Below are 24,158 nucleotides of genomic sequence, written 5' to 3'. Positions count from 1 at the left end.
CGTGTTTTTTTGAAGCTTTGATTGTGTTTACAGTGTGCAATATAACATGTGTTCATGTTTCACATGTAAAAAAACACAGTATTTTTCACACAATTTACTTATCTGTATACCGCTGTTTTCACTGTCCTCAAAACTGCTTGAAAGATTTCCCTGTTCTATGAAGTCCCTCCTTCAGAAATACGTAGCGAGTTCTGATTGTGCCAGCGGTTCCCGTGTTGTGATTCGACAGCAGCTACGCACGTTGCCCGGAAAAGTCACGCCTCTTACCATAACGGGGATGCATGCGCTCAATGATCTCTAAATACAGCGTCCCTGGGAAAGCCAAACAAAGGTGATTTGACTCCGGGATGAAAATAACAGCGTCTCGACGGCATGGCGACAAACACTATACAAACGCAACACTTCCTCTTCTCCACGCGGGAGCAACAAGACCACGCCCCCTTTTCCGCGTATTCTTGTGGGCGGAGGTTAGTCAACAAACTGTTCTACTGACGTAATTAAAGCAGGATGTAGTCCCAACAAGCCGTTCGCTGTAGGCTTTGAAAGGGAACTTCTGTTAAATAAAATATCTCGCTTGGCATTGAACTTTGAGCTTTATAATTTTACAGGTATTATTTATGCTCTAACAGCAACATTACACACTAACTAAAGTTTGAAAAATGGGATCACGAAGAACAGGACCTTTAACTGCGCCTGACAGAAGAATACATTTTTCTGAGGTGATTCTTACACTTTACAACAAATAACAAACAGCTTTTATAAAACTGTACAAGTCCTGGTGGCCGTTGAGAGTTGCCATGGCAAAGGGGAACATTCAAGCTGCTGGAGAGGACGTGTGTCGACATTTCTCTCTGTTTCTCGTAAGTTATATAAAATAGTAACTTACTGCATGTCCGCCCACAGAAAAATAAATAAATATAAAAAGTACCAACACAGAACTATTGAACTTATTCTAATCAAAGTAATGTTGCCTTCTCTGTCGATATCATGGTACGCTAGTAGAGGTTAGCCGCTGAACAGGAAACACAATACCAGAAAGCGGAAGTAGGTCAGCACCCATTGGTTGCTGGAGAAACAGGCGGATATATTAGGCCAGGAGTAGAAATGGCTAATAAGTCAATACGTGCTCCTCTGCTGCCATCTACTGGTTATAGTGGTAATTTCATGTATTTTTAAAATAAAAGTGGTTGTTTGCCACAAAGTGGTCTACACAAAAAAACAAAACAAAAAAAACACACTATTTCTTCCACAATACCATTTTACACTTTTAGTTTAACAAATCATCACATTAAAAATAGAATTAAAATTGGATAATATTTAGAGCTTTGAAGTGCTGGAAAAAGTGTGAAGCACTTGAAAACCCTTGAAAAGTCCTTCAATTTAAATCTCAAATGGTTGTACGAACCCCTGAGATGAATAATGACAACAACATTAAATCTATGTGGTGTTACTACAGTAAATCATGGTGAATGATTTGTGACTGAAACCCCTGATCTTCGCTCATGTTGTCTCAATGTTTCTCCTGTTTTCCACATCAGCTGTTTGATCTGATATCTTACGTTTATAACATAATTCGTGCCGAACGCTTCTACTAGGTCTCGCAGTAGCAATGTTATTAATTCTGTGGTGAATTTGCAACGAAGCACATTCAGACTTTTCGGCAGTCAGCCTCCATCAGTAAAACATCAGATTTGAAAGCATTGATATTTCCACAGATCTACGCACCGTGATTCGATCTTTTTAATATATGTGATGAAACGGTCCATATACTAGTATAGAAATCTTGACATAAATTTGACCTAGTCTGTGTAACTGTTAAACATCTATGTGATCTTATACAGCAGGGGTGTCCAAACCCGCTCCTGGAGGGCCACTGTCCTGCAGAGTTTAGCTCCAACTTGCACCAGCCTGGAAGTTTCTAGCATGCCTAATAAGAGCTTGATTAGCTGGTTCAGATGTGTTTTATTGGGGTTGAAGCTAAAAACTGCAGGACAGTGCCCTTCTAAGAGCAGGATTGGACACCCCTGTTATACAGCATCTGCTGTATATGCTGACCTAGTAAATGGGTATACAACAGGGGTCCACGACCTCTAGGGGCTCCATGGCGGTACTGCAGGCAGTGCAGGGGGACCACCAAGTATTGTTTGACCATAGAACTGGGTTTTCAGAAACACAAAAACAAATGAAACAAGTTTGGAATAATTTTGATTGTTTTTTTATGTCTCTAATGCTTTTTTTTCTTTTTCAAATACATCACAAATAATTACAATTATTTGTAAAGAACTGTTTTCTATTTTAATATATTTTAAAATGTCATTTATCTCATTGTTATCCCAATCTCATTGTTTTGTCTCAAGATACACACCAGTAATATGTTTTTATAAGCCAGGCTAATTAGTTAACATTAGTTAATGCATTAGATAACATGAAGTAACCATGAACAACACCTCTGTTCAGCATTAGTTCATCTAACTAACGTTAACATAAATGCAGCTGTTCATGGTTTGTTCATGTTAGTTCACAGTGCATTAACTAATGTTAACAAGATTGTAATAATACATTAGTAAATGTTGAAATTAACATTAACAAAGATTAATAACTGCTTTATAAGTGCAGTTCATTATTAGTTCATGTTAACTAATGTTAACTAATGAACCTTATTGTAAAGTGTTACCCTTTAATGTCCTAATTGAACTAAGCCTGATCTTTGCTTAATCTAAACCCTGTCTGTGAAACCGGGCCTCCTTCTCTCAATCTTTAGCCTGAAAAAGTGTTTCCAAGTTTTAAGGTCTGACAAAACTTGTTGTTGATGTGTGATAATGGCAATTTGTGTTTAGTCAATCATATTGATGCATCAACACAACCAGGGTGTGAAAGTAGGACCTTGCATCTGAGTCTCACTGTATACTGTGTACTTTATAATGCTTGGAGAACCGAAACTAGGATTCTTCTCTACTCTCGACATGACATCTGAGATCCTTGTCACCCAAATCCTGTATCTTTAGGCATCCATGAAGATTCATCTGACACACTAGATATCTGACACCAAGACTCTCATGAAACCATGGCTCATTGACAATTGATATGGGACGTTTCTAAATAATATACCAGCTTGACAGAACAGCAGTAAGAATGAATCATTAAAGGAGTTGTTTATGTCTTCCTGACTGACATGAATGTCTTGCTATATTAGCTAATTTAACAGCTACTTACCACCGCCAAGTTTGGGTATTCTTCCAATTTTGTTGGTTATTTCCGCGGTGAGGGTGCTAAAGTCCAGCTCGTACGCTTCAAAATCCGACGACATGTTGTATTTTAGTTTTAAAAGGTTAAAAGATGGATGAACTGGGCTGCGTTACACACTGTTGCTTGTGTCTGCTTCTTATTGACGTCTGCGTCACTTCCGGGTGGTGTCACGGGAATCTGTTCACGACCTCTTCCTGTAACTAAATGGTTCCGTTGTGTTGTGAATCGCTCGTGTAACTCTATTATCTTCCTCGACGAATTATGTTTGAATTATTTTAAAAATGAATTAGTCTCTAACACTGTTACAGGCGTTAAATAGCAAGCTCACTTATTCGTATTCAGCGTGACTGTCGGTTTTTCTTGGACACTGATCGCACGAGGAAATGTCGAGGTATGTGTCACGATTCATTTTTTATTTTCAAAACAATCATGAATCAGAGATATAAAATACATATCGCTTCCGTCATAATGAGAGATATCGCACATCATCTATGTCTCTATTAGTAACCGTGGCTTTTTTCAAAGTATGTGTCATTGATAAAGGTCTAATATCTGTATCTGTCATTGTCACTAAAGCTAATTTCTACACTTACACTCTGTTTTCGTCTATATTTTACTATTGAATTAAATGAAGTGGACTCTGGAATCAGACTTTGAACGGGATGTTGAGTAATCGAGCTGCACCGATTCAGTTCACGCAGTCTGACAGCAACTTGATGGAGTTTCTGAGTTTCTTCTGGTCTTTTTCTTTTATTTGTTTGCTTGTTTAGCCACAATTTAGAATAATCAGAGGAAGTAAGTTTAACCTTAATGATGAAATACAGGAGTACAGAAACAAAGCTTTGGGTGTGACATGTGAACACGTGAAGGTGTGTAGCCACTGAAGCACAATAATAACTGACATGTAACATTAACCGTTGCATTCCTGATTTCTGTCTTGCCCTGCAAAATATGACGACACTATTAAACAAACTGGGCTTAGTATTTTGACATAGAGAAAGTGAGGTAGAACACAAATGGGTAAGCGTTATATAATTGTTTGTTTGTTTCTTGTTTGTAGACAACTGGAATAGCCTTTACCATAAAAAGTATTTTTAAAATGGACAGTCACATTTGATTTTCACATTCTATTTGAATAAAACAACGGATTCAGTGACCAGTATGAAAGTTTCAAAATAATGAATATTCAGTGACAAAATAGGCACAGTGCTGTCATAATAATGTTTTTTTTTAAGTTATAGAATATCATTAAGCATAGATAGATATATTTATTTGATTGATTGATTGATTGATGTACTGTAGAAAAGTATTGTAATTTTAATTGTTAAAGACTGTTCAAATGTAACAGTAAAAACTTGTTGATTAACAACAGTAAGTTCCCATACATATATTAGTGTTATGTGTGTTTACAATGATGGTGTTTTGTTGTATTTGTGTGTATAACACTGTGCACCTTATATTAGTATTTACCTCGGCTTTTGAAAAGCTAATTGTGATGTGTTATTATGGTGAATGTATGTGTAAAGAAGTATAAAACAGATTTTTGTAGCAGCGTGGCCTTGCTAATTCAGCAAAAAAAAAATAGTGCTGTTGGTTTTACTGGTTTAATTTTTTTTCCACAGGTTCTGTAAACATGTTTGCCTTTTTTATTGAATTTTTTACAGAATTATTCTATCAACTACAGCTGCCAGTTTTATTTCTGTAAAAAAATACAAGATGGATGATAGATAGATAGAAATTGAATTAGATCCTATATTAATGTATTATATTACAGAAAGTTAACTGTATGTTGGTTTAAACTATGGTTATTATGGTAAAATTTTGTGTGAGGTGAGTCTTCCTCCATAATTAATTTCTTCACCTGCCTTCTCTTCAGATGGATGGCTTGCCTTTAGGTCAAGGATAGGGCGTTCAGGGGATAGTACGGAAGGATGCCACACGCTGACAGAGTCTGGAACTCTAGGAACCGGCTGGCCCCTGTGAATGGTGACGTAGCCGATCACTGGTTGTTGCGGAGGAGACAGAAAAGATGCCCTTTGACCTTTTTAAATCACTGCAGTAAACCAAAACAACACGCCTGACTACTTCACAGCTGTTACACAGAGGACCTTAAAGACACCAAATCCCCCAAAAAATGAATATTCTGTCTGCTATAATTGTGTTTGAGAACCTCCATGAGGTCAAGAGGCTTTTTCACTGGGGTCCGATCATCGCTCTGACGGTCATTGGCATGTGCTCCTCCATGGCCATACTAGACTCCATAATCTGGTACTGGCCATTGGACACCACTGGTGGCAGCATCAACTTCATCATGCTCATTAACTGGACTGTCCTCATTCTTTATAACTACTTTAATGCCATGTTTGTCGGCCCTGGTTACATTCCTCTGGGGTGGAAACCGGTAAGTCTATTTTGGGCTGTTTTCAGAAGGTTACAATTTTTAGTTTTTGGAAGAAGTCTCTTATGCTCACCAAAGAGGCTGCATTTATTTGATCAAAAATACAGTAATATTGTGAATTGTTATTACAATTTAAAATAATTGTTTCCTATATGAATAGGAAATATCAATGTTAAAAACGGTTGTGCTACTACTGCATTTTGAATATTATTGACCCCAAACTTTTTAACAATAGTGTATGATTTTAAAGCATGTGCTTGTATGATATGGTCTGTTTTCTGAAGGTTTCTGAAATCAGCATGTCTAATATTGACTTATGTTGTTGTCTGTGTTTTCTAACAGGAGAATCAACAAGACATAATGTACTTGCAGTTCTGTAAATTGTGCCAAGGCTATAAATCCCCAAGGTCACATCACTGTCGCAAGTGTAACAGGTAGATTTGTCTAAAAAACGGACTGGTTTCTTTTAATATGGGTGCATTTTAAAGTTGAAGTGTGTCATTTTTAATATATATACTGTATATTTTAAACCAACGGCTCAATCAATGGTGTGAGTTTGGGGCGAGACTAATAGTTTGTCGAGCAATGGTAGATATTTGACAAACCTGTTTAAAAACAATTATTGTTTTTCATTTTCTTTTTCCTTATATAAATTACACACTTCAGCTTAGTTAGTTCACCTAAAATTGAAAGTTCTGTCATCATTTACTCACCCTCATGTTGTTCCACACTTGCATGAATTTCTTGCATGAAAAATGTCTTTTTGCGTTCTTGTTGTTGTTTGGGCCATACAATGAAATTCAATTAGGTCCAATGTTGTTTCAACTCCTAACATTCTCAAAAATAGTCATACAGGTTTGGAACATCATATGGGTGAGTAAGTGACTGTTTATGTGAATTAAATTTAATTTTTGGGTGAACTATCCCTTGAAGGACTCGTTTATGTTGTGATTTGACGACCAAATTAAATTTCTGCTTTATATGTCAAAAAAATCATATTTAATATAGAATATATTAATATTCATAGAAATGGCTCCTTCCCTCAGGTGCGTGATGAAGATGGATCATCACTGTCCCTGGATCAACAACTGCTGTGGTCACTTGAATCATGCGTACTTCACCAGCTTCCTCCTGCTCGCTCCACTGGGCTGCATGCATGCCGCACTAATATTTATCATGACTACATACACTCAACTTTATGATCGGGTAAGTGTTGTGTAACAATATATAGCTGTAGCATGGACACAAAAAAATGTAAATATTACCTAGGCTAACTTAAGATTAGCTCCTGCTGAAATGTTCACACATTTTATGACTAATAATGGCCCATCCACACCAAGAGCGGTAACTATAACAATAACTATACACTCCAGCGATAAGACAATAACTTCCTGTTTATTCTAAGCACACGCTGCAGTTATGTCATCTGTCGCTTTAAATGCTCAAGCTCAATAAAGCAGGATGGATTCTGATTGGCTGTCAATGTGTTTACGCTTCTTCATTTAGAAAAAAAATTTTCGAAAGCGATTCGAACAATATTGTTCCTCTGTGCCATTATTGTTATAGTTGTGGTATGGACTCTGCTGTTCTTTTATATCTAGACTTTTTTTTTTTTTTTTTTTTTTTTTGTGCTGTCTAATCGCATCCAAAAATAAAAAGTTTGTGTTTACGAGTGATTGTTGTGATGATGTTCTGGCCCATTTTCCTGGATTTAGATCTCATTTGGTTGGAGCTCAGTGAAGATTGACATGAGCGCTGCTCGGCACGTCCACCATCCCATCATGCCTTTCAGCATTGCAGCATTTGCAGCCACGCTTTTTGCACTGGGACTGGCGCTGGGTACCACTATTGCTGTTGGGATGTTGTTTTTTATTCAGGTAGGACATGATTTGTATGGATATTGAATCGGCCGCACTTCCTTCCCTCACATTGTTATTTTCTTTCCCACAAAGTAAAGAAGATCCATCTAATCCATGGTTTCCTTGTGAGGATGTTTCGGTAACACTTTAGAATAATGGTCATTAGTTAACATTAGTTAATGTATTAACTAACCTGAACTAACCATGAGCAGTTCATTTGTTACTGTATTTGTTCATCTTTGTTAATGTTAGTTAATAAAAATCCAGCTTTTCATGGTTTGTTCATGTTAGTTCACAGTGCATTAACTAATGTTAACAAGATTTTAATAATGCATTAGTAAATGTTGAAATTAACAAAGATAAATAAATGCTTTATAAGTGCAGTTCATTATTAGTTCATGTTAACTAATGTAGTTAATTAATGTTAACTAATTACCATTATTCTAAAGTGTTACCGATGTTTCCCCTATAAGTTCATTTTGATCAGCAAATGTCTCTTTTCTTTTAGATGAAGGTGATTCTTCGAAACAAAACCTCAATAGAAGCATGGATTGAGGAGAAAGTAAGCTTGTCTACCGTATGCTTATCTGCTAAATTAGGTGAACTAATCCAATATCCCTCCTCTAATCCAATACACAGCAACACTCACTTAGTGGCATCAACATCTACTTAGTGACATAAGGAGGTACTGAAAATCTTTTATTGATCAGAATCTAGAAAGCTGGAATTCAAAATACACTGGTGTTTGGCATGTACTACTGGTCGGAATTTTTGGGAGCCATTACTCTAGTCCAGGAGTTTTCAAACTTTATATGCCAAGGACTCCCAAATATGATGAACTTTTATGAGGGACCCCCTTCCTAAAATCCATATATTTTTATGTACGAAAAAACATTTAACCTGTTAGATAAATAGTAAGTGTGACATTATAAATACAACATATTGTTTCCCAACTTAAATTGGCTTTGCTTAATGTTGGATGTATAAACCCGAAGAATAATATTTTAAATTAAAAAGTATTTGTATAAGCAACTTTCACAATAAATGTATGCAAGCAGATTATGCTGTGTTAAGAAAACTGCCTTACAACCCCAGTGAGTGAGATAAAGAGGACTATAGTGAGAAAAACTCACTAAAGATACAAAGCAAACATATACAATTCTGGAATGTATACGGCAAGAAAGGAGAGAAACATTTAGAAATTAAACCGTTTGAATATTCAGTAGACTTTATCCATTTTTGCTTTGTCTTTTTATTCTCTGAAATTTTCTGAGGACCCCTTAGAACCTTCCGGAGGACCCTAGTTTGAAAACCCCTGCTCTAGTCACATGATCCTTCTTACACACCACACTTTTGAATGGTAGTGTAGCTTTTAAATCATTCCGAAGTTGTTGAAATAATGGTAAATTCATGACTTCCTAAAACATCCAGGTGATAAAATGTTTAAACAAAATCTTTACTCTTAAAAAAAACTCGTTAAAAAAAAATCACGGGACTACATAAAAAATAATTGACAAGATGTCTCGGTGTTCATCCAACCTTTTTTTTGTTTAAATAATTCTGAAATGTACTTGAAATGAAAAATATATGCTGTACTTCTTTAGGTTTGGGGGATATATATATTTGATCCTGTAACTTTTATTATTTTTTCTGCCATTTTAAACTCCTTTTATTGTTTTCTTTTTGTTTTTTGTTTTCTTGCAGTTACAAATTAATTAATATTCCATGTAGTCTTTCACGTGGAATGATGTTTTCGGTATTAAATGCATAAGGTAATATTAATTACAAAATGTTTTTAAAAAAAAAATAGCCTAATGCTAAAAATATGTTTTTGAGTTTAGCATGTAGGTCAAAAGTATTTCATGTTGACTTCTCAAATGCACATGTAGGAACATTCCAACTTTGTATTAATTGGTTCTTTGTGACTATATGATACCTTATGGAGGGTATAGTCCATAGAGTCCCCATCTCTGAATTCAGTAGGTCCTGTGGGTTTATTACATTAAAGCAAGAATCTCTGTGTTCCCAGGCCAAAGACAGAATCCAATACTACCAAACAGGTGAAGACTTTATCTTCCCCTATGACCTGGGCAGCCGATGGGAGAACTTCAAGCAGGTGTTCACATGGTCTGGTACCCCCATGGGAGATGGAATCGAATGGCCTGTGCATGAGAAGTGTAACCAGTATACGCTAACCGTATGTGCTCAACATAATTGATCATTCTTTAGGTATTACAAAACAGTCAAATGCAGCTATATAGCTCAGTTTGTAATGATATTTCTGTTTCTACTTTATTCAGATTGAGCAGCTGAAGCAAAAACATGATAAACGTCAGAGGAGTGTGAGTATTGCCATAATCACTTTCAAACACAAGAGGGCAGCGTTTACTAAAGGACTGACACAATAATAAGCGTCTGATTCGCAGGTGGAGTACAGAGTGGTGGAGGACTACAATGGGGCTTGTTGCCCTTTGGGAAAAGGACTTAACACTTTCTTTAGGACACCATGTACAGAGGAACCTAGAATCAAACTTACAAAGGGGGAGACCATCTTTGCTACAAGAGGAACAAAGTGAGCCATCATTTTTAGTTATTTTAATGGTCCATAGCTTCTAGTGGGGACAGTTAAAATATATATATATATATATATATATATATATATGAGCTGTTTATCACACATGCTATTAGACCAGCTTGTTATAATATATTTTAGGTAGTTTTTAATGACATGTTAATGCAATATAATATGATTTTATTCAGCATGGCTGCATTAAATTAATCAAAAATCACAGTAAAAAAAAATGTATATTAAGAAAGATTTCTAATTCAAATAAATGCTGTTATTTTGAATTGTAATTTATTCATCGAAGAATCCTGAAAATTCATGGTTCGATAAAAATAATGAGCAACCTCGACTGTTTTCTCCTTTGATAATTTTAGAAATGTTTCTTGAGCACCAAATCAGCCTATTAGAATGATTTCTGAAGGATCATGTGACACTGAAGACTGGTGTAATGATGCTGAAAATTCAGCTTTGCCATCACAGGAATAAATTACATTTTAAAATATACTGTATTGTAAATTGAAAAAATATCATTTTTGTAAATCAAATAAATGCAACCTTGGTGAGCCTAAGAGACTTTGGTAACACTTTACTTACATATGTCACAGTTGTTATTAATCTTTGTTAGCATTAGTTAATAAAAATGCTGTTTATTATTAGTTAGTGTAAACTCAGGTCTATTAAATACTATTAACAGAAATGACTTTGGATTTTAATAATTTATTAGTAAATGTTGGCATTAGCATGAACTAAGATTAATACATGCTTTAGAATTATTTGTCATTGTTAGTTCATGTTAATGTTAATGTTTAATGTTAATACATGAAACCTTATTGTAAAGTTTAACTGAGACTTTTACTAAAAAACATTTTTTGAACGGTATATATATATATTGATAAATATGCTGTTGTTAATCAACAGGTGGTGGATGTATGGAGACAAACTTTTGAATGAGGAACAGGCTAACGGTACAGTTTTAAAATGGTTCACAAAATGTAGTTACATGATCAGTAATTAAAAGTGATTCATAAGTTTAATGAGTGAAATGATTTCTCTCCCTATAGCTGGAGTTCGTATTAGAGGATGGTTTCCACGCCGATGTGTCGAGAAGTGTCACTATGACTCTGCGAATAATTCGACGAGCGAAGAAAAGAAAGAGCAATGATACAGAATTGTACAATTCACAGCTCGCTAATATTAGGGCCTGAAACCCTGCTGAGATGCAAATATCTTTCTGATTCTTTTGTAAAGCTGTTCAATGGCACCAGCGCTAAGTGTTGAAGCAAATGGATACTGACACCCCAAAGTTATTAACGTGTGTAACTTAACATTTCATTTCAAAAGAACAGACAAATTTGTTTGTTTTTTTAATGGGATTGGAGCATATAGCAGCATATTCTTTAAAGGGGGTTATTAAGATGTTTACTTGAAACCTATTTCTTCTTGCCTTTCTCTTTCGCTTGCTTTCTCTCGTACATTGATGCCCACACTGAATATGCAAAGCCTTTTTTCCAGTTGTAACAAGGTGTTTGTCATGCAAGATGTTTATATAGTTGAACTAATATTATTTTATTTTTGATGGCTTTTTTGTATGTCAACCTCACTGAAGTTTTAAGAGACAATAAACAACCATGATCTGTAAAATAATTTCTTACATTTATTTCCTTCATATTTTTAACAGAAAGCAACAACAACATTAGTTTCTACTCCACAAATTACCTATATGTAAATATACAATTTGTTTCATTGACGTATATTAATGTTTTCACATTTTCTTCATTGGGGAAAAAATAAATGAACAATCTTTGGTATTCATTAAATCTTGTTTGTACATTTGTTTTATAATAATATATCCAGACAAAGCATGTATTTCTTTTTGACTGACAATGAAAGTATCTTGGGCACAAATTAATAATTGTAGAGAAGGTTGATGACAGTGCAATGCTAACAAAACATTTGAATCTTCGAGCAAATATAAAAACATTACACAAACAGCACTCATAAATATGTGAACCCTGGTTACACGGCAGAATATCTCAAGCTTTTTTAGTGCATGTTAGCATAAAGACTGTCAATCTGAACTTTGAAGAATTTTATGAGATCTGCCCGTTTGGCTTTCAGTGTTGGAGTGAGAAGACCGTTCTCTATAGTGAACATGTCGGGATGCAGGTACAGGTCTTTTACCTTGAAGAGAAGAGAACAACCCTATATTAGCCATGAGTTTTATTTTAGTTGAATGAAAAAATGCATAAAAAGACCTGTCTTTTCTAGGATGACTTTATGCTATATCCATGTAACTGAATACATGCATATGGCCTATATATATAGCATTGTCTTAACATTTATAGTTGCTAATAATAGCCTAATGAATCATAAAAGTGCTTACTTGTTCAAAGGATTTCAGCCCAGCTTCACGTCCCAGCTTGTTGAGGTCAGAGATGATTGCTTTCTTGAGTTCCTACAAAAAGATGATGAGCATTGAGCACTAACTATTTTGGAAGCGTTGCACAATAAACTTGCAGAAATCGTTTAGATTGAATATTTTGTAAGTCTAGTGCATATATTTTGTAAGGTAAAGTGTGTAACTTCACAAAGCATACCTGAGTTTTACATAGCTCTTCTAGTGAACCTTTCACACCCAGTTTTCCTGCAAAATCTGGCAATATTTCAGGGTCTGGCACCACTATGGCCACCAAAGAGGACTGGACACATTAAATTAATGATATTAGGCTACATAATATTCAAAAAATGTAAGACCAGCTATTTTTATAATCAGAAAAAGCAATGAATTGATATTGTTACCTGTAAACTGTCACCGTGCACAAAAACTTGGGCGACCGGAGCACTTCGAATGTAAACGTTTTCAATTTTTTCCGGTGCAATGTATTCGCCTTGGGCCAGTTTGAAGATATTCTTCTTCCTGTCAATTATCTTCAACACTCCATTCTGGTAAATTGAACACAAAAAATAACTTCCACAATAAAATTAAATCTTTTTACTCAATTTCTAACAAATCATTTTAATATGCTGATTTGTTGCACACAAAAAAAAATACTATCAATGTTGAAAACAGTTGTGTTGCTTTACTGGTTAGTTCACCCAAAAATGAAAATTCTGCAATTAATTACTAGACCCGTTCATATTCGGAACACAAATTAAGATATTTTTGATGAAATCGGGGAGGTTTCTGAACCATACATAGGCAGCAAGGTCATTGCAACTTTCAAGGTCCAGAAAGGTTGATTTGAAAGGTTTATTTTATGAAGCGACGAGAATACTTTTTTTGTACAAAAAACTAACTAAAATGTACTATGTCAACAGCGTAGAAGAATAACACAGAAAAGAAGAAATTGTTGAATAAAGTAATTATTTTTGTATTTTTTTGCACACAAAAAGTATTCTTGTCGCTTCATAAAATTAAGGTTGAACCACTGTAGTCACATGGACTATTTTAACGATGTCTTTACTACCTTTCTGGGCCTTGAAAGTTGCAATGACGTTGCTGCCTATGGATGGTTCAGAAACCTCTCCAATTTCATTAAGATTATCTTAATTTGTGTTCTAAAGAGATGTGAGTAATTAATGACAGAATAAAAAATTTTGTGTCAACTAAACTTTTGAACGGTTGTGTTTATTAAAGGGGAGGTGAAATGCTGTTTCATGAATACTGAGCTTTTTACACTGTTAAAGGCTTGGATTCCCATCCTAAACATGGACAAAGTTTTTTAAAAAAAGTTGGACGTTTGATGGAGTATTTCTGTGCCAAAAAATACTCCTTCCGGTTTCTCATAAGTTTCGGAAAGTTTTTTTCGAGAACGGGTATATGTGACGTCAGATGGGGCGGAATGTCCTTGTACGGGCCGTATGAGCGCGCGCGCGACTAGAGCGAGAGAGCAAACGCTTTAGGGAAGCCGGCTGCGCTGCAGTCACAGGATTTCACGAAATCAACAATGTCACCAAAGAAGTGTGTTTTTGGTTGTCATGGCAAGACAATCATGTTTTTCCAAGTGTTTGTTTGTTCCCTGAATTTCGGCGCTTCAAATGTCTTTGTGTTGTTAGCTATCGATTCCATTGTTTTCTGTGTAAACATGCATAGCTCAACGCAATAGCTGCGTGCGCTCGTCATTCTTTAGCTCCGCTCGAACGGTACGCCCCCAGCCGCTCAGCTTTTTTCGGAAAGACTCGGTACAGCGTATCTTTCTTTTATAAATATAATAAAACTAAAGACTTTTCGGAGATATGAAAGATGCAATACTACTCTATAGGTACTCAAGATTGACATGAGATTGACTGAAAATGAGTGTTTCATTTTTTTCAAAAATCAGGGTCATGTATTATTTCTTTGAGTTTACTGGCATGATATTATTAGTAAACGCAATAAGATTAAGACTCTTCTTTCACTTCATAATGCATCATTGCCTTTAGGTACATTGGATATGTTAAACCTGACTAATGAAGTAGAGGGACTAGTGCCCAGCAAGCAATTGCTGCTATTTTACCGTCTCAGTTAACTATAGACCCGATATAGTCTGGCTATAAGTAACCCACTTCTAGCCAAAATAACCTTGAATTTGGTTACATGTCGTTTTTGCCAAAATAACTTGCGAGATGTCTGATATTCCATAATATAAGCAAAGTCAACAGTGATTAGAAGGTGTTTGGTTTCATTTCTTTGACATGTTCATGTTCTAGATGACTAGTCTATTCTTGGGCTATGGTTAGACATCTATTACATTTTCACTGACAGCCCAAATGTTGTATTTTTTTTGCCTAGACGTCAGGGCTGTGTTTGAACGGCTATTAGACATCTTTTAAATGAAAGATTGGATGCTGGGAAAGGGCTATTTGATAGCATGAAGCTAAAGATGATGTACATATGTATTCAGCTTTGCATTTTTGGCTACCAGCTGATCACAACATAATAGGTCTATACTTTCCCGTCCTTCCAAGTTGCATTATTTAAAGGGGTCATGACATGAGAAATACATTTTGCCTTGATGTTTTAGCACATAAGATGTCTTTGTACCATTAAAACATCTTGCAAGTTTCATAGCTTAAAATGTCCTCCTCGTTATAAACAAAGCATTTATTTAATTGAGCTCCTCAAGGAACATATAAAAAAAAATGTTTTTTAAATCCATGACCCCTTTATGAAAGAGAATCCTAAAAGGTAACAATAAAAAGATAAATATTGTAATATCTCATTCTAAAAGAGGAATCTTACAGGCAGCCATTTGCCGACATCACCAGTGTGCAGCCATCCATCTTTGTCCAAAGCCTCTTCTGTCTTTTCTGGGTCATTGAGATATCCACGGAACACATTCTTGCCTTTGACGCAAACCTGAAACGAAATACCAAAGCTATGAGAGGTTTTAATTACATATTGGTTTATGGTTTATAAAATGGTGTTCCATTACCTCTCCTTCACCGTTGGATGTGAAGTAATTCATTTCCTCAACGTCAACAAGTTTGACAATATTACATGGTATAGGAACTCCAACGTGTCCTAAAATCAATCGTATGAAATCGAAATCAGTGCTAAGTGTTGTTTAACACAAAAAATATATTTGTTTTCAGTGACAGGAACCCACCAGTATTCCAATCTCCTGGTACGGTGAAAGAGCAGGCCGCAGTGCATTCTGTCTGGCCGTATGCCTCAAATATCTGGAAGCAGGCCAGTGATAAAGGGGTCAGAACTGGGTCACTGTGACACCAGATCAATACACACACATACACACCCTTCTTTGACAGTACCCTTGTTTATTAAGTACAAGGTAAAGCACCACTGCATCATACAGTCTTTTATTAACATAGAGAGTTAATAAGCTATAACAGACACCATATAATTCATTGATTTTTGGTGTCATACTCCCATTTCTTCCTTTCTTACCTGGCACCCGAGGCTTGCCCGAAGAAAAGTGAGAACAGATGAAGAAATGGGAGCAGCCCCCGTCACCATCACCCTCATACGGCCCCCCAGAGACTCCTGCAGAAAACAAGTCAAAAGTTTTCAGAACCATTCCTCACAGAAGCACCATTTCCCCCCAATACATTCAAATACCCTCCCAACTAGTCTGTTGGGAATACCTGCACTTTGTGAAAGATGAGTTTGTCCCAAATGCTATCATTCCTGATAATGCCCTGCTTGACCTCTGCACATTTCCTCTCAATGGCGAAGTTCAGAAGCCATTTCTTAAATGGAGTCTTCGCCCCACTCTGAATCTGAGAAGGCAGCAGAAAGTGGACAGTGAAAGGCTTTTAGAGCAATTTATTAAAAAGCACATACCCCAAACTCTTAAGTGTTAAACCATGTTTGGGCTACGGGTGTGAATGAAACCTCAAATTGTGTGACAGTAAAAGTTATCTCTTTAATATAAGTGTGAGTTTAGACGATGCAGTACATGATAAGCTGCAGAACATTTTGTTGATTGGCTGGTTTATATTACTGCTGTGTCCACACACTTCTTTTATTAGAACCTAATCCGAGTACTGCAAGGTAATCATATGTGTGCGTGTTTGTGAGGTGTTGTGTGTGTTTGTGTGGGGGTGTGGGTGTGTGGTTGATTCTGCTGTGACTATTTTGGTTGACAGAGCAGAAATAGACAAAGTAATTGGAAATATTTTGTCTATTAAGTTATTTAAAGGGATAGTTCACCCTGAAATGAAAATAAAGTCATCTTTTACCCTGCTGTTGTTCTAATGCCCTATGTCCTTGTATCTTTTTCGGACCTCAAATGCAGTAATTTTAAAAACTGTCCTGCACGCGCTCCTTCCTATAATGGCAGTGGATAGCAACCAGGCTAAAACATTACAAAAATGATATGAGAGTATCACGTAATGATACAGTGAGACGCGCACCATATATGGAAAGTGTTCAGGAGGCATTCTATGAAAAAAGAAACCGTATTATTCAGCCAAAATATTGAGCTCGGCCATTACTCTGACTCTGCTTACTATAACTCGCACTATTGTCATGGTACCCAGGATAAGCACACACGCACCATTTTGAGAAATCAGGCTCAATAGAATCAAACGCTACTCTCGTCTTTTCTATAAGATATATGACAAGAAATAATACAATAATAAAACCTCCTGAAGTAAATATTGTGTACCGTTGTCATGACAACATTGCGTGAGGCTGCTGACGGCTCGGAGTGCGCACACACAGGAGCGCGCTCAGAGTAACGGCCGAGCTCAGTATTTTGACTGAATAATACGGTTTCTTTCTCGCAAAACCTGATAGTATGCCTCACTTTCCATATATGGTGCGCGTCTCACTGCATCATTGCGTGAACCACTGCCATTATAGGAAGGAGCGCGTACAGGACTATTTTTTAAATTTCGGCTTTTGAGGTCCGAGAAAGATAGAAGGACACAGGGCATTGGAACAACAGCAGGGTGAGTAAAAGATGGCTTTATTTTCATTTCAGGGTGAACTATCCCTTTAAATAACTTAATAGACAAAATATTTCCAATTACTTTGTCTATTTCTGCTCTGTCAACCAAAAAAGTTGTAAAAAGTCACAGCAGAATCAACCGACAAGCATCTCTGAGCAACGCAGCGTAGTGGTGTTTCATCCCTGAATAAATCATTATTTCTGAATGAATTGGTTAAATGAGCAATTCAATGACTCACTCGTAAAGAAAATAACTAGTTTAATTTCAGAATTAATCAGTGTTTTCAATGATAACATCACTTGTCACCATCTACTGGTGTAATGTAACCTGCAGAAAGAGCTATTGTATGTGTAGTTTCAAACCTTGTCATAAACACGATTCAGAAGACGTGGAACCACTGGGAATACAGTGGGCTGCAGGGCTTTCATGTCGTCTGTTAGAAGTCTGATATCACCTTGGAAAAAACCAACTCTTCCCCCTACGCTGTACAGCACTGTCTGATACACATAAATAAGAACAAGCAAGCATGACTTCAGTGTTCTTCTTCTGCAAAAGAAATCCATCGATGTGATTTATAAAATATTCTAGTACATGACACTGAAAATTTTAAAGTTCTTCAACAATGTTTCATCAAAGATGATGGTGAGAGCCAGATATGAAAGAGCGGCTTACCTGTACAACTCTTTCAAACATGTGCGCCAGCGGCAAAAACGAGATGGACACGTCGGATGGAACGGGAACAAAAACGCTCTGAAGAAACATGGGTTTGGCATCCAACATTAAAAATCTACACTCCCATAGAGACTAAAAACCATGTAGCCATCACTGTATACAGCACCTCAAAGGTCCTAACCACGCCGGCTGCATCTGCTACCACATTTTCATGAGTCAGCATGGCTCCCTTTGGATCCCCTGAAGCAGAGAAAAGAGAATTAAAGCTCATACCCTTATAACTCACCACGATATTTACTAGTGATGGAACAACACTGCCTTCACGGATTTAAATGTGGCCTGTTGTGTTTTTTGTGGTCATTGAAGCAGAATAGAAGAGACTGCATCACTTACCTGTGGTTCCACTGGTAAAGCAAATAATACTTAGGTCTTCTGGCCTTGGTGACTGGAAAAAAAAAAATCAAAGCACATTAAGTTTATCAAATATATTAATAAATAATATCAGCTAAGTTCATAATTAACCCATTACTCACTACAGGTCTGTGATGGTTGTTCTTTCCCAAGGCCTAAAAAAGCACAAATGTTTTTAAAAATATATATATTGTGTTCTGGGACATTGAACGACATCAGAGCCTTTAATATTTTGTTTTATTGTTTTATTATTTATACTCATCAGAGAGTGCTGTCAGTGTACCTCTACATCTTTCAGAGACAGGATGTCCACACCACTCTTAGAGCCTCTATCAATCAATGCGGCATCAAAGGGGTCCATGAGGATGATGGTTTTCAGCACGGCTGTGAGGTTTTTTTCACAGTTTTCTAGTAGCGTTTCTGCTTTATCCTGCTTATCACATATCACTGTGGATATATTTGCTGCAGAGAGAAGATGAGGACTTAAAGAGGTCCAATCAGATGTAACACACAATTACTGTGGGATTAAATTAAAAAAAAAACTTAAATTAATTATGTTAAATGAGGAAGTTATAGGTATAAAGGAAAATATATTACACTCAAAAGTTTGGGTTCAGTAAGATTTTTTTGTTGTTTTTTTAAGAAATTATTACTTTTGTTCAGCAAAAATGCATTTATTTGATCAAAAGTGATCATCCTTTATAATTTTAGAACAATATAAGCAATCAAAATCATAGAAAATACAACCACGTCGACACCGAACAAAGAGATAGGAGAACTAAGGGGTCTTAAATTCAGATAATTTAAGATAATCAATAGAACATGAAACAGGTGCGGAACTCAACTCAGTAACCATAGAAACTAATTTAAGGCCCCGTCCACACGGAGACGCGTTTAGCTGTATATGTAAAAAATGTGTATCGTATCAGCGTTTCGTCCAGACGGATCCGGCGTTTTAGGCGCCTAAAACCGGTATTTTTTTAAACCAGGTCCCAGAGTGGATACATCTGAAACAGACACCCTTGCGTTTTCGTGTGTACAGCAAATCCGTAAATTTTGTGAAACGGTGATGTCATCACACCACGTCCCGCACGGTAAAGACAAGAAGGGATACAGCTACGGCCACTGGGCGTGCGCACATCAATATTGCGTCATTTAATTACTCTATTTGCATTATTGTAAGGGTAGGTAGATTTAGAGTTGGTTGTAGGTGTTAATAAAACACAATCTGGTAAGTGGCAATTTTATTTATTGTTATTTTATTGTGAGATTTTGCCTCACTTCCGACCGTTGCTGTACCCCTTTTATAGCCACAACTCGTCTTCTCTTTTTTTAGTGTATTTCTGTGGCAGAATTACAGCACCGCATACTGTTCTGGCATGTATACTACATTGTTTTGAGTCGGTTTGAGTGGTTTCTTGTGTTTTTTTTGTGTATTTCTTGAGATGAGGGGAAAAAAAGATTTGATAGGGAAAGCTCTGGCTTCGTGTGGATGTGGCCTTAGACCGGGAACACAGGCAAACAGTAACAGAACAAACCCAAACTAAGGGTACATTTACAAGACAATGATGTACCAAAAAACAGTTTTTCCTATGTTTTTAACGTACTTATGACAACATTGTCACATGGACCAGCAAAAGCGCTGTATTATGCATGCCAGGCCAGTAGTTGGCAATGTCAATTTGTAAAAAAACTCTATGCGGCTATGCACATGCTTTACCCCGAAACCACTTCACCTGAAATCCCACCCGGCAGCTAATTTCACTGGTTAAGTTTACAGTGACAGGTAGGTTTAGGGATCAGTGTGTGGTGTAGGCAATCAGTCCTGTGATTGACATGACCTATAAAATCTTAAGAATCGGCTGCAGGGCGGAGTCTCAACTGAACTGGTTTGAAAAAATAAAAATCACACCGTGGCTATAGACTGAACACGTAAAACGCATACACATGACGTCAACGTTTTACACAAATTTACGTTTTTGTAGGTATCATTTTCAAAAACGTGCACTTTGAAACCCCTGTTTTCAAAAGTTTGCGTTTTCAGGCCCCCAATCCGCAATTGTTGTGTAAATGAATAGCAAAAATGCATAAAAGGTTTTCCATTTTTAATTGAAAATGGTGTAAATGCCCTATACAACACGAGAAACTGAACATAACTAAACATAACTCTGGCAGTTACTGATTTTACTGTATTTTTCATTAAATGAATGCAACCTTGGTGATCACTCTCCTCCACAGAGCCACTGAATTTTTAAGAAATCAACCTACAAATGGCTTACATTTGTCTCTGCGTATTAAACTTATGAATTAGAGAAATAGAAAACAATATATCAACATATCATGAAGGTAAGCAAAGCAGCTTGAGCTCTGGAAGAACCTGGTAGAAAAAGCAAGGTCATTAAGTTCACTAAAAAAAGTCATCTCCTTCTGAAGGATTATAAGTCAGCGGTTCAGCAGGTGTGATCCCTAAAGCTGATTTGACCAACACCTCTAATGAAGCATGCAAGCAAGCAGGCTTAAGTACCTCTATTAATGATGAACACAAGAGCCTCAGGTCCCAGGGTGTCGTAAAGAGGCACTGCCACCATGGAATAGGTATAGCAGGCCAGCTCTGAGATAATCCACTGAAAATAGGGAAGAGAGGTTATTTTTAAAGTGAATAAGAATAATAAAGACAATAATACTGATGTTTTGCAGTATGATATGCAAAATTGATTTTGACTTATGTCACCTCTGGCCGGTTCTGAGCAAAGATGCCAATAAAGGATTCTTGTGATGGCTTTTGGCCGCGGTGGAGAAGTCCAGACCCCAAGAATTCAGCTCTGTCTGAAACCTGAGACAATCAGAGGCAAGGATTGGAACAAAGTTGTCAGTTGTCCTCCCTCATTAATTGAAGGCAAATAGATTCTGTTTGTGGCTGGTACAAATACCTGTTTGTATTTAAGCCACTGATAAGGTTGCCCCTTCTTTCTGTACCCCAAGCACGGTCCATTCCCTGCATGGTAAAGATGACGATGTCATCAGACGATGTTAACAGATCATGTTAAAGTTAGTGGATATCAGATAAGATGCACCAGGTATGTGAAATAACACATGTATAGCTATCATGAAAGTAGGACTTGATTTAATTTCTAAAGAATATCAATATTCTGTGAGGCTGTAAATTTTGACCTCATGACCTCTCACCTGAGACACGTAGTCCTCTTTGAAAAACCTCATATAGAGTTGTGGCATCCTCATACAAATAGGAGATCAAGTTGTCATCTTTCAAAAGTGCTGCTTTTCTAGCACCATTCTGTAAATAAAAATTGCCAGATATTAAACCATTGAAGTGCTATTATAGAAGACATTTAGGGTATGTTTACACGGCAACAATCGCTAAAAACATACAACAACGGTGTCAAAACGAATCTGCAAAAATGACTAAAAAGGTTTTAGTATGCATGCCAGGCCAGTAGATGGCGATGTTACTGTCAAGAAACATGCATGCGCATGACGTTACCATTTTTACTAATTCACGTTTTTGTTGTTTACATGAAGACGGTAAGGGCATCATTTTCAAAACCTTGCGTTTTCAGGCACCCAAAACGCCAAAACGCATAAAAGTTTCCTGTTTTCAGTTGAAAATGGTGTCGTGCCCCTCCACTGTGCAGTTTTCTGTCGTTGCCTGACCCACCGACTTCATCTGAGCCTCCAGCTTCACTGTGTGACCATGGTCTCCTGGCCAGCCCATCCCACTGTGGTTGAAGGACTTTTGGCTGCAGATTAGGCCTCCAGCTCCACTACGGTCTTCCAAGCCAATAATGCTGCCTTGGCCCTTTGACCCGTCTGCTCCACTGTGGCTCATCGCACCCTTCAGCTCCACCATGGCCTACCAGGGACCCACGTCTCTCTAGCTCCACCTTGGTCTGTTGACCCCCTGGCTTCACCAAGTAGAGGTCTGCATTCCCGTGGCTCCCTCGATCAGTTTTCTTGTGGCGCGGGAGTAAATTTACAAATCAAAGACGGTAGTGGTCGGTAACTTTGGTGTGCTTTGGATGGGAGCGGATGGTCTGACAATAGCCCGGCTGCCCCTGACATCCTTTGACAACAGCGTATCCGCGCTTGAACTTGAAGTGAACAAAACTTTCTGCAGTGGTGGCGTTGCGATCTGGCAATATATGTTCTTTGCATTCCGTCCACATGAGCACCTTCAGAGAGAACATTCAGCCTCTTTTTCTCTGTGAAATTTTTTACGGTGTTGGCAGTATCATGATAAGACAAAAATAACAAATAAAATGATTGTATAGCCAACATTTTATATTTGTTATCCCAGTCACTCTCTTTCTTTAGGGGAAATTTAAATCTGGAAACAAGGTCTAAATTTAGCGGCATCGGTCGGGTCGGGAAGTAAATCATTCTAAGCAGTAATCGGGTGAACACAGAGTGAATTTTAAGCGAGAGCGGGTGGGTGCGGAATAGAACCTAGCCAGAGTGGTACCGAAAAAACAGTCCTGCGCAGACCTCTACCACCAAGGACTTCCAGGCCTTTGGCTGTGACTGGGCCCTCCACCGCTTCGACTCCTCTGTGGTCTTCCATCCTCCCTAGCTTCACCTTATCTCTCACTCCCACCACCTCCACCTCAGTCTTCTGAGCCCCTGGTTCAACCTTGGTCCTTTAATCCTCCTATTCTACCTTAGTCCTATGAGCCTACGCCATCGTCCTGGTTCTCAATCCCCTCGGCTCCACCTTAGTTCTCAGAGCCTACGCCGTCGTCCTGTTTCTCAATCCCCCCGGCTCTACCTTAGTTCTCCGAGCCTCGCCGTCGTCCTAGTTCTCAATCCCTCGTCACACATCAAAACTAATGCTTTAACTACTTTTACATGTGCAGCTTTTTTGCAAAACTAAACTGGTATAGTTACAGTCGGACTAAAGTATTTACGCAAAAAGACAAATTATCGATATATAATGCTTTAAAAGTGCATATTAACGTTCAACTGACAAATTAATGCACTCACCGCTACGCCCACAGTTTGCCGGTTGATGTCTATGGGTGGCAGCAGTGGTTTCGGCCTGGTGTTGAGATGGACCAGGGCTACAGCTGCGAGGCTGAACAGAAACACCAGGCCTGAAGTGGACAGCGGGGTAAAAAGGAACTCTAACAAGAACTGCATGATGTACAGGGTCTGTTGGAGCAGCTGAAAAAAATAAAACAGTATTGAAAATAAAATATCTGGAATAATATGGAGTGGCTGTTTCATATATAACATACATAATTTACTTCTATGTGGTCATATTTACAGCAGCTGAATTTAGAGGAAATTCAAGGTCTATGTTAGCATAGCATTAGCATTGCTTTGATGCTGTGCTGAGAAGATATTGATGAAGACAAATCAGTTTGTTCAAAGGTTGAAGAGCACAGTACAGTCCAATTGAGAAAAATACTAATGTTGAAGTTAAAGAAAACTACGATAAATGTTTTTTAAAGCAGTGAAATTCCTTCTTAACATCCTCCAGTTACTGTTCCTCTAGTATGGACTCCAGTATCACACACATGGATATTATAATGCTATTGTACATTATCTGCCTAGCCATGCATTTATGGTGGCCAAAGTCTATCAATGGTTATAC

The 24,158-nt window shown here is 37.3% G+C and overlaps 3 protein-coding genes across 10 annotated transcripts in view; 1 reads left to right on the top strand and 2 right to left on the bottom strand.

Moving 5' to 3' along the window:
* Window positions 1-3,458, bottom strand: part of vti1a (vesicle transport through interaction with t-SNAREs 1A) — a 157,282-nt gene extending 153,824 nt beyond the window's left edge. For all 5 annotated transcript variants that reach the window (XM_079846027.1, XM_079846031.1, XM_079846028.1 and 2 more), the window contains exon 1: window positions 3,214-3,458. In XM_079846027.1, coding sequence (XP_079702153.1) covers window positions 3,214-3,307 — 94 coding nt within the window. In that variant the 5' untranslated portion in view covers window positions 3,308-3,458. The remainder of the gene's footprint in view (window positions 1-3,213) is intronic.
* zdhhc6 (zDHHC palmitoyltransferase 6) lies at window positions 3,430-11,883 on the top strand. Of its 4 annotated transcripts, none has more exons than XM_079846022.1 (11): window positions 3,430-3,637; window positions 5,123-5,647; window positions 5,987-6,078; window positions 6,691-6,850; window positions 7,360-7,521; window positions 8,012-8,065; window positions 9,533-9,700; window positions 9,804-9,845; window positions 9,930-10,075; window positions 10,988-11,034; window positions 11,131-11,883. In XM_079846022.1, exons 2-11 carry the CDS (start codon window positions 5,381-5,383, stop codon window positions 11,229-11,231), a joined length of 1,239 nt encoding a protein of 412 aa, XP_079702148.1. In that variant the 5' UTR covers window positions 3,430-3,637; window positions 5,123-5,380; the 3' UTR covers window positions 11,232-11,883. The 4 variants fall into 4 exon arrangements, with proteins under 4 accessions (XP_079702148.1, XP_079702150.1, XP_079702151.1 ...); XM_079846024.1 differs by lacking the exon at window positions 3,430-3,637 and adding an exon at window positions 3,881-4,041; XM_079846025.1 differs by lacking the exon at window positions 3,430-3,637 and adding an exon at window positions 3,937-4,115.
* acsl5 (acyl-CoA synthetase long chain family member 5) lies at window positions 11,772-23,701 on the bottom strand (the record flags this gene model as incomplete). Its single annotated transcript, XM_079846020.1, has 20 exons — window positions 11,772-12,250; window positions 12,453-12,524; window positions 12,667-12,768; window positions 12,869-13,012; window positions 15,291-15,407; window positions 15,484-15,572; window positions 15,658-15,730; window positions 15,957-16,052; window positions 16,154-16,288; window positions 17,827-17,961; window positions 18,137-18,214; window positions 18,303-18,376; window positions 18,530-18,581; window positions 18,670-18,702; window positions 18,831-19,009; window positions 21,072-21,171; window positions 21,279-21,380; window positions 21,478-21,542; window positions 21,734-21,842; window positions 23,546-23,701. 20 exons carry the CDS (start codon window positions 23,699-23,701, stop codon window positions 12,113-12,115), a joined length of 2,049 nt encoding a protein of 682 aa, XP_079702146.1. The 3' UTR covers window positions 11,772-12,112.
* Between the last annotated feature and the right edge of the window lie 457 nt (window positions 23,702-24,158).

This window comes from Gobio gobio, assembly GCF_949357685.1.
Source record: "Gobio gobio genome assembly, chromosome: 20".
In the NCBI taxonomy this organism is placed as follows: Eukaryota; Metazoa; Chordata; class Actinopteri; order Cypriniformes; family Gobionidae; genus Gobio; species Gobio gobio.
The sequence above is the reverse complement of the archived record's forward strand: the minus strand, read 5'-3'. Positions and strand labels throughout refer to the sequence as shown.

Bases quoted from the DNA above. Each gene is read 5' to 3' on its own strand.
- zdhhc6 (XM_079846022.1), top strand. From the start codon at position 5,381: ATGAATATTCTGTCTGCTATAATTGTGTTTGAGAACCTCCATGAGGTC. The intron at 6,851-7,359 runs GTAAGTGTTGTG...TCCTGGATTTAG, and splicing joins ACACTCAACTTTATGATCGG to ATCTCATTTGGTTGGAGCTC. The intron at 9,701-9,803 runs GTATGTGCTCAA...TACTTTATTCAG, and splicing joins GTAACCAGTATACGCTAACC to ATTGAGCAGCTGAAGCAAAA.